This window comes from Chaetodon auriga, chromosome 6 (genome assembly GCF_051107435.1).
Source record: "Chaetodon auriga isolate fChaAug3 chromosome 6, fChaAug3.hap1, whole genome shotgun sequence".
Taxonomy (NCBI): Eukaryota; Metazoa; Chordata; class Actinopteri; order Chaetodontiformes; family Chaetodontidae; genus Chaetodon; species Chaetodon auriga.
Genome location: NC_135079.1, coordinates 11,763,560 through 11,773,919, shown reverse-complemented (window position 1 = coordinate 11,773,919; position 10,360 = coordinate 11,763,560). Strand labels below are relative to the sequence as shown.

The following is a 10,360-nucleotide window of genomic DNA, read 5'->3' as shown; positions in this document are numbered from 1 at the left end:
ACCACGTTCATTGTGCAGACTCATTTCCACCCGTTCAATATACTAAGTTAGAGCATCATTGTGTGACAGAGGAGTTCGGAGCGCAAACTTTCTAAATGGCTTCAGGGAAATACAAAAAAAAGTCTGTGTTAGTTTTGAGGAAGTTGGCACAGATTATTTTGCCTTTCATATGCTAATACTGTCACCTGTCAGGAACCTGGTTTAGCATAATACATTCTAAAATGCAAAATTATATTAACAAATGCATTATTAAAATATAGACTTATTTTTGTTGTCTTTTGTGATTCACATTAAAATGTAATAAGCGCGTGTCTTCCAAACTAAATGCAAAAAATGCCACATCATTAACATCGTAGTCTCTTGTCTCTCCACATGATGCCACTTGCGGAGAGCCAAGCAGCTAATTAAAATGATTAGAGGGTTAGCTGTTTCCTTCTGCTGAAAATTTCTAATGAAATTTGTTATTCTAATGGAGCACGAGTGACAAATTTAATCAATCCCTTGGAATTAGCCTTGTATTTGCTGTTCTTTTTGTTCAGATGTGTCCAACCATGTGGCAGTGAGGGCCCAGAGTCTGCAGAGGTGTGCATTACTCAAATATTGTACCAACATATAAATTTGAGGTACTTATACTGTACTTCAGCTTGTCCATTTTATTCTATTTCCTTCTTTTACTTCACTATTTTTCACAGACAAACATTGTTCTTTTCTTTTCCACGGTATGTATTTGACAGCTCAAGTTACTTTGCACAAACAAAACATGTGATGAGCTTATAAAACATGACACGTTTTCTCATATTATACTACCCAAACCCAATTTAGCTCTGCCTCAACCAGCTGCCCCATCAACATGATGGTAAACATAAAAACATCAGTAATCATAATAAGATAGTAAAATGATCGACTACTAAGTACTTCTATTTTTCGTACTTTTCATGCATTTTTTCACTCTTTTTTACTTCATTTAAAGATCTGAAGACCTCTTCCATCACTGATGCCCTTTCGGGAGGCTTGAGCCAGTTGGGTGAGTTATTCGGCTGAAGTGTTGTGGAGAACATATCAGCCAGGAAGTGGATTTAAAATCAAATAGTTTCATGTCATCAGTGCTAGATAATAGAAAATGAAAAGGAGAGAACTTGCAATGTGTCTTTTGAAGCAGGTCATAAAGATGAAATGTTTCATCTCCTCTGTTTCTTCAGCCAGAAATCTGTTGGCCCGAGATTCCGCTTATGCACTTTTAACCATGAACCGTCTGGCAGACTGTTCTCATAATACAGGGACGTAATTGAAAAGTGCGGTCTGTTTGAAGACATAGTTGGCCCCAACCCCCAAACTCAGTGTGTTTCACCTCAGGCAGGGTTGCTTAAACAAGTCTGAGCCCCTCGACAGTCCATGGTGGAGACAGACCCGTGTGTGCGGCCGCATTTGATCTTGGATGATTTATATTGCACCAGATTTCTCATGAACCGTCCTTTGTGCGGTGACATGAAGCTAACCGTGGCTGAGGAGAATAAAATAAACCCGACCGACATTTGTGTCTTGTGTAACGTTTGCAAACTGGACAGTGGATACAGTGAATTTCCCTGTTATGGTTCTGACAAAATGGTTGTTCAGCTCACAGCGGGGTTTTCTCTCCCAGTATAATGGGATGATGTTCAACATAGTAGACGCTCTTACTGGGCACAAACTGCCCTTTTGTTCAGGTGCAAACCACTGGATTCCAATGGAGTGAAGGCTGGACTTTACTTGCAATTCACGTGGTCTGAAGAAGCTGCGTAAGCGAGGATGTTAGTCACATCAGTATTGGTGAGCAAACAAAAATGACTCCGACCAAATAGCTTGCACAGCAAAAGGCAATGCTTTCAAGGACACGCATATGGGCAACAGGTCTTTCAAGACTGTCTTCTTTAGAAAACGTACAACCATAAAAAAAAACTTGCCTCTGTGGAAACAAGCGGAGGAGTGAAGCTTTGATACAGTCGTGTCGTTACATGTCCACAGCTGAGGCCTGTTATTGTGTGGAGTGCTGAAAGGCAGCCGGATGTGCCTCAGTGTCCCCACCTGGAACTCGTAACTCTTAACGGTCCATCCTGATGTACACGTATACACAAATAAAACAGCATTTATTGTCTCGCCTTTAACCTCTTTAAGAGCAGAGTTATATTTATCCAATTAGTTTGGGGCTTTCGATGTTGGAAAACAACACGTTAATGTATATTAAAACAGAACATATTGTACTATCCTCACCCACATGTGGGGGTCGTCATTCCTCACCAGTGTGTGTTACAATGCTTTGTTCAGTAAGCCCGGTACATATATAAACAATGCATGGATCCTTCTCACCTATAATCATAAATATTACAATATATTCCTCATATTCACGCCTGGACAGATCTTTTAATATGATTTCAGACACCCCTGAAGTGGACCATACCATTTCTTAAACTTAACGTTAGTTGAAAGTCTTGTCTGCCTACCTCATCCCATTATTGCAGTCGTACACATCCTCATTAAAAACTATGCTCGTGTACGTCATGAAAGCCAGTGCAGACGCAGTAGGTTAATAATAGGTTACGTGAAGAGTTTTTGTTTAAGTGTGAGAGAGATTGTGTCAAGTGTCTACAGATGAACGTAGATGTTAGTTGGTTTCTGACTTTTTCCATAACAATTTTAGACATGTTGTTTAATTCCAGCTCCTACTGTGTGAGTAGATTGCCTGTGATGTAAAGCCAAAGCTCACTATTTATGTGTTCACCACTAGCTTCATGAGCTGGTGTGATGGATTTGGTTTTTCATCAGCTACAGACTGCAGACATTATTTGAAACAAGCAAGATACTGAAAGGATTGAAGGACTTCAGTTCACCGATGGCCGTGGTTGCATTGTACTGCACCCCCCCCCCCCAAAAAAAGTTACTGTTTTACTTTTCGCACTCTGAAAGTAGTATATCATGTGTCTACAGAGCAGCCAGCAGCATAATTACAATGTGCTCTCACTCATATCAAGTCAATGATGCAAAACTTTGGTTCCACTGAAATGACACAATTACTCTTGAATATACACTTGATGCTTTTTAATGACTTAAAAGCCAAAATGGAATTTTTGAAATTGACCCGGTAGCCCAAACCACTCAAACCAGCTCATTCTGTTGTGAGTAACCAAACACCCGCTTGTAGGGTTTGTGGAGCAACAAATGGAGTTCAAATACAAATTCTGCTCTTTTTTTATTTCATTAGATATCACAAATCAGATCAACTAGCAACGGATTAGGGTTAGTCAAAAACTCACTTCACCAGTGCTATAATTCTGTAGTACTGGATCAATACAAACCTGTTAACGTCTCACTGAGTTTCATGATCATATATACATGTTTATGTTTGAATGGCAGCACCAAAAAGGTGTTTTCCTAATAATATTTAAGCTGCTACTTAATCCATTATAGGACAATGTATACATCTAATATTGCAACAGATCTAATTAACAGGAGTCCTCGTTATTAAGATCCAGATTTACATTCAGAAAAACTTGACTGTCTTTGATGCATTTAATGAATAAGTAAAACAAACAAACAAACCAACAAAACACATAACACACTGCGTTAAAAAAAAAAACAGTAGAAACACACACAGTACAGTGACCTTTCAAAGGGAAACTGAAAAGCATATATGAATATCTGATTGGTGCTGGTAGGATTGACAGAAGCTCGGTGGCCTTGTGTGAAAAGATTTGGTCATTCTTCAGAGCTGCAGTCACGGGACTGAGAGCACCCTGCAGCAACAGCCTGCATTAAGTTTGTCACATGGCATTTACACACAGACCCACTCCCTTGATCAACCTACTTTCGTATGTCTCACAGTGTTATATAACGTGATTCTGATCACAGCTCAGGCACACTTTACCCTCAGAGATCCCTTCCCCTGAGCTCTGACATGTCATACCATAACAGAGCACACAGAGCGACCACGCGCCTTCTGTCCAACCGTGCAGGTTCACATGACTGCTCCCGTGTGAGAGATTTTATTCAAGCTACCGAATGGTATTACAGGAACAGTGTGACATGATGGGAAATATGCTTATTCGCTTTCTTGTCGAGCATATTTTGCGGCGTTTTTATCCCAAACTATGTTTTGACCAAGAAACATTTTGGCATATAACTCCTGCAAAATGTTAAATTGTTGTTTTTACTACCTTTAATATCTTTTATTTATCGCTGGAATTGTATGATTGCATGACGTCAGTGTTTATTGATTAAGAGTTACTAATAAGGCCACCTGTGCACACACTAAGACTTCATTGTGAGTGTCTCTGGAATTCCCCCTGGTCAGGACAACATGGAAATCATATGGATTAAAAGCAAACATCTTTGTAAGACTTGTACACTTGTAAAAAAAATGGTGCAAAGACTAATAAATACAGACACTGTACAAATCAGAGCAAAAGCATCACAGTCATGTCCAAAGTTACAGAACTGCTCTTCCTTGAGGTGCATATGTAAGGATGTGAAAGCATTTCCATCAGGAGAACAGCAAGAGCTTCTGCAGGGTCTTCCTGATGGGCTCGCTCTCCTCAGGCTTGCTGTCTGGGATCATATCAGCGCTCCTCTCTGCACTCAGCTGGATGCCCGGTCTCTTCTCCCTGACAGCCTGCAGCCCTGCCTGAGTGATGTTCCTGCAGAAGTCTACCTTTACCTCCTCCAGGTTGACTCCATGAGCTGCCACACCTTCCAGACTGCTGTCAGTGATGCGGACGCAATTCTCCAGGTGGAGGCGGCGCAGCTTCCTGCAGCTCTGCAGCAGGGAGATCACATCCTGGTCTGTGATGTGTCCACAGCCAGACAGGGTGAGCGAGAGCAGGTTGGGACATCTGCGGCACAGACAGCATTCAGTAACCTCATTAAACAAAGACAAGTTTCCAAGCACACGTTGAAGTGCAACCAGTATAAAGACCTTTACTCATCATGCTGTAGGACATATTGTATAGCAGAGAGGGATTAGTTTGTTTGGAGAAGGACTAGCCTTAAGTAAGCGAAGCTGTTTGGCGTGTGTGCCTAGTTTCAGATGAATACTCTCCAGGTCTCTTGAATAGAATCAGATAACAGCGGGGAGCATATAGATCGGGAGCCTGATCTGAGCAATATGTGAAAGAGATGTAAACAACACCACCGAGGGGCAGCAACATGATCTGTTTAACGATAGAGCGGTTTAATGCCAAGACCAAGCTATCTTTTCTTTCCACGCTGTCCCACTGGGCTCATGTGTTTCCGTTCCTCTAAAAAGCTGTTGTGAATAAATGGAGTATGGCGCTATTGCACAGAACAATTACAGGATGCTTGATGAATTATAGCATGACAAAAATGCATTTTCTCATGCTTAATTTTCCTTCGAAAACTGAATGTGAATTGTTGCTGTTGAAATGCATGCATTCACTGCATGTTTCCACCCTGCAGTGCACTGCAATCTACCGGCAGGCCGGCGAGCAGGCAGGCAGACAGACACTCTGATGGCAACGGATGGAGGATGTCATTCACGTTCACTGATGCAGATTACATAAAGACTTACATAATCTTACCACTTTGCCACATGTGAGCCAAACATATTCCAGTCGCCTGCAAGTGTTGAGGGCATTGTCCCAGTAACCTCTGAACATGGGGCAGCACAGTCAATCCACGTGCCCCGTTGCATTGTTGCATGGGGCCAATGTGGGGCTTTATCAGCGGATGTGACTGCACAGTATTGACATTAACCAAAAAAAAAAAAAAAAAAAAAAAAGCGGGGGCGGGGCAGTGGAATGACAAGAGCTCCAAGTATTTCGGGATTCAGTCTCTAATGACTGCAGTTAGTGTGCCTCAGCGGAGTCAGTACAGTACATGAGGGAAGGGAAACATGACAGCAATAAAAACTTCATCAACCTTTGTTACATAATCCACCCTCTCATGGCACCTCCCCTCACTTTGTGCAGATATTTGCGTGTGTGTGTGTTTGTGTGCAGTTGTTGTGTTTTCTACCAAACCATATATGCACGCCACCTTGCCTTAATCTGTCCTCATTAAGAATTGCTTTCTTACTGTCTCACATGCACACACACAGTAATGCTTCATTTTAGGCACGTCACAGAACTGGCTCATAGCACCTCTTGTGGTGGTAAACCAAGTCTACTTTTCTGTCTTTGTTTGCCTGTAGATAATCTTTCATTTCCAAGATAGTTTTCCATCAACTACAGAAATGCAGCAGCTGATTGGAGGTTAAAACAAAGTAAAAATGACATTTTGAGTGCAAGTTGGTAATCAGAGAACTGTAAGTAGAACAAATTTTTCATCTGGCCTGTTTTTGTTGGTGTGCGGCCATGTTTATTGTCTTCCAAGGTACTAATGTTCTTGCCCCGCAGCAAGTTTACTCCACTGATGTCTCCTCTGCTTTTGTGTGTTGAGCACAGTTGCAGCTCTTTGGAATGTGACATGAAAGAAAACAAATCACGATGTGGCGTTTACAAGACGAGAATAATCGAGTGAGCTGTTCACTGCAACATAAAAGGGAAATGCAAGAGATGCCATCCAATTTGCCTTCAGGTTATTTACCACATGTGTGTTGTGTCTCATATCAAACTATCTATCTATCTATCTATCTATCTATCTATCTATCTATCTATCTATCTATCTATCTATCTATGTCTGTACTGTACGCTGCAAACATGTCTGCACTGTTGCCTTCTTTGCATTCAGGTTTGAGACATGATGTAGCTCACATTAAAGCAAACAGCATGGAGGCCAGTCTGGTCTGAGCTGAGCACAAGCAGAACCCCACACCGCTAACCTGTAATCATCTCTCTAATGAGATGTTTGGTTTGCTAACGGTTATTTTGTCTGGTTAAATTATCCAGTGAACTCAAAAAGGAACGAAGACGTACATTTAACATTCAGCTGCTTTGGTCTCTGAAGTGGAAGGGTTTTCTTCAAACCAGTGACTGTAAATTGTTTCAAACATGATTTCGGACATCTTTTGCTCTCTAAATTTAGTCGCGAATGTTTCCCAAAGCAGCTGTCAGCTGAAACTGTACCTTGTGTGCAGAGGTCTTATAACTGAAGCAGTATCTGAAGATGCGCTTGTTTTGAGAGAGAAAGCATCAATTTTTTCACATGGTGCATATCAAATATTGGAATGAAGCCACTATTTAGCCATGGAGGCCTCATGCCAAAGCTCTTTGTGCCACCCACCGTGCAACCCACACATGGCATGTTGAGCATTTTAATTCATGCTGCAGCTGTAATCCTAATACAGTGAAATATATAGTCAAAATGAAATAGCCGTGTTCTTGACAACTGATTTAATGTAGTCATGTGGCATCAGAGGAGCATTACACTGGAAACTACACTACGAACAAGCCCAAAGACAAGCTATGTTTTATGGTGTTTTTCCATGAAGATCAAAAAAAAAAAAAAAAAAAAAAAAAGGACAGACATGAGCTTGGCGTCAGAGTTTGCGTGGAGTCTTATCCAGGAAGAGGCAGGCAGAGACAGACGCACATGTTCATTCCTCTGACAGCAACAAAGAGCCAATTGTAAGCTCCACCTGCCTGAGTAAACCTCTAGTCTGCAGCTGACTGGGAGGGTCAAATCACTCTTTATCACCCTTACAGCTTCCTTGCGTCCCCTCCCACTTTGTCACGTGCGCTTAGCTTTCTTCTCCCTGAGGCAGTTTGGGAGGGTTTATCAGTATGCAATGAGAGTGCCTTAAAGGCGTTGAGATACAGGACCCAGACAAAGCAGGGGGTTCTAGTTTTCTCTTGATCTCGCCACTCTCATGTTTTGCGTCAAATTTCACAATACAGGAAATCCTCACAGGGTCATACGCTGAGCCAATGAACCAGCCCCTCTTCCCTCCTCTTGTCTCGGCCAGCTGCGGTGGCCAGGCTCCCTCACATCAACGGTTATTACTGGCTGCCTTGGAGAAATTATCCAGAGACCTCATTATGCCTCTCCAGGCTGATTCCTGCATGCAGTCAGCCACGCACACAAGGCCAAAAGCCAATAGAGCTACATTTCAGTGACCTATCAAATCCAACTGTCACATCATTCAATAAATATAATTTGATATCTGACCACAGTTATGTTAGTTAATAGAATCAGTCTTATGTCCCACAGATGTGTCATTTTTCTGTCTCTACAGCCAGATACACCATCTGTTTCTGATGATTTTCTTCCCTGCTGCCTTTAGCTAAACATGGCAGTTTCAGTAAGCCATGTGCCTCTAAATGAAAACAGTTTTGCTCCCCGTGGCGGGTGTGAATGACCAAAAACTGTGATCATCCTCAAAACGCATCTGACCAGAAGTAGCACTTTTTTGAGACAAAAGTTTGAATGTTCATGTGTGACACAAAGCTGTGAAATCTCAGGCTCCCGTAAGATATTTTAGAGTCATCTTGCGAAAAGGCGCTACAGGGTTGGACAAAATTACAGGAACACCTTCACATACAAGGCACTCAAAATAACTTGAAGCTACTCATGCTCAGTTTTAATTGAGGATGCGTTAGAGTGGTGTGAAATCAGCTTTATGGCCCAATTTGAGGATGTGGTTTGTACTGTTGTCAACCTCAGGGTTGAGACATCCATGAGGGGTCACAGACTACATCTGAGGCGTCATAAGAGAACTAATAAGAGAGTGAAGCAGGAAAAACTCCCACTTTTTATCCCATTTTTGTGACTTACAGGATAATTTTCCAAGAAAAGTCATTTAAATACAACAAGGTAAGTCACCTCTTTGGCTGAAGTGGTCACAAGAAGTATTCTTTACGGGGCAATAAGCCAAACAGCTGCTGCTTTAGATCATATTACAGAGCAGTGTGAAGTGCTACTGCTGCTGGTCTGTTTCATCGCTGACCATTATAGTAAAAAACCTTTCGTCATTGTAAAGCACGCAGCAAAGCAGGTGAGAACCACACACAAACACTCACATGTGGCAGACCTGGGCCAGGAAAGTGCTGACCAGGCTTTCATGTTTACTGCAGATGTCCCTCTGAAACGAGCTCTTCAGCCAGTCCTCAATGTTGCACACTTTCAGGACCCTGCTGGAGTACCAGCAAACAGTCAAGTAGCGCAGTGAGGGTCCCAGCACGAAGTTGTCCCTCCTCAGCTCACAAGGGGAGCTGAAGTGGAGTAGATTCCACAGGCGGGGGTCCAGGAACACCTCGTGCAGCTGATGACAGGTAAGGGACAAACTCCTCCGGCTGTCCTTGTCCAGGAAGGAGAAAAGGTGCAGGAGGCATTCGCGGTTGAGCTGGGTGAGATGCATGGTGAGCCGTCCCAAGACAGAAAGACAGGCCTCGTCCCCGGGGTGGTGATAGGCCTGCTGGTAAGCAGCAACAATGAGCCTGTAGCCCGTATTGTGTGGCCTAGATACATGATGCCTCCTCAGGCACATGCTGGAGGCCTGCACATATAAGGCCGGGGAGCGTGGGCTATTTTGGGAAGACAACTGCCGGTACGGTCAAAGATGGAAGTGTTTGAGGCATACGCTCCCTTTCCATCTGTCATGGCTCTCAACAGGCAGCGAGCACTGGACTGAGCCAGATGTTTACACTGCCCTGGCCTAGTTCTCAGATACACAGTGAGTGACACACAAAAAGAGAAACACCTCCACAATGTACTGCAATACAGCAGCCCTGCAGCACAAACTCCCCGACTTAAAATGTTCAGTTGTTGTCGAGACTTAAAGACGCCCCTTCACTCCAAAATGTGTTTTGCATTATTGTTTCTTCGCTTGGCTGTTTGAGCTCCACAGAGTGAGCTTGTGGAGAACGATGTAGCCGCTGTTTGACAAGAGGAGGCTGTTTTCACATTCATTATTTCTCAATGCAGACTCGATGATGCTAATTATTGTGTGAAAGAGAGTATTTTTAAATTCTTATAACACGTCTGCGGGGGATCTTTAACTGGTTGTTTGTGTGGGCTCTTAATTCTTGATCATTAAAGATAGAGGTGGTGCCGCAAAGCAGGGGCGCTAATATTTTGTCATTTCATAAAGAGAGGAGCAAGAATATTAGGATCAACTTCAAACAAAGCAACCCAGTACACCACCACTGAAAACACTACATACAATGAGCCGAATTAACCTCTTGGCACAGTGCCAACAACAGTTAACTTACATTTCAACAAAGGGGGTGTTTACAATAGAAGGCACTGGATTAAATGAAGGCCGACAACAACTTTAATGACACATTTAAAACCTTAATGTATTATGTTAAAGATCATAACAGAGCCTAAGTACAAACAGCATTACGTAGGACTTTGTGTAAAAAGAACACAGTGAACTATGACTCACTGTGTGTTTGAACTTGCACAATTGGAGCGCAGAGGACATACTGAGATG

At 42.6% G+C, this 10,360-nt stretch overlaps 1 protein-coding gene across 1 annotated transcript; it reads right to left on the bottom strand.

Moving 5' to 3' along the window:
- Positions 1-3,350: 3,350 nt before the first annotated feature.
- On the bottom strand, positions 3,351-9,532 carry fbxl22 (F-box and leucine-rich repeat protein 22). The gene is made up of 2 exons (XM_076733731.1): positions 8,946-9,532; positions 3,351-4,862 (listed from the first exon to the last, which is right to left on the bottom strand). The coding sequence occupies exons 1-2, from the start codon at positions 9,410-9,412 to the stop codon at positions 4,514-4,516; spliced, it is 816 nt and encodes a 271-aa protein (XP_076589846.1). The 5' UTR covers positions 9,413-9,532; the 3' UTR covers positions 3,351-4,513.
- Between the last annotated feature and the right edge of the window lie 828 nt (positions 9,533-10,360).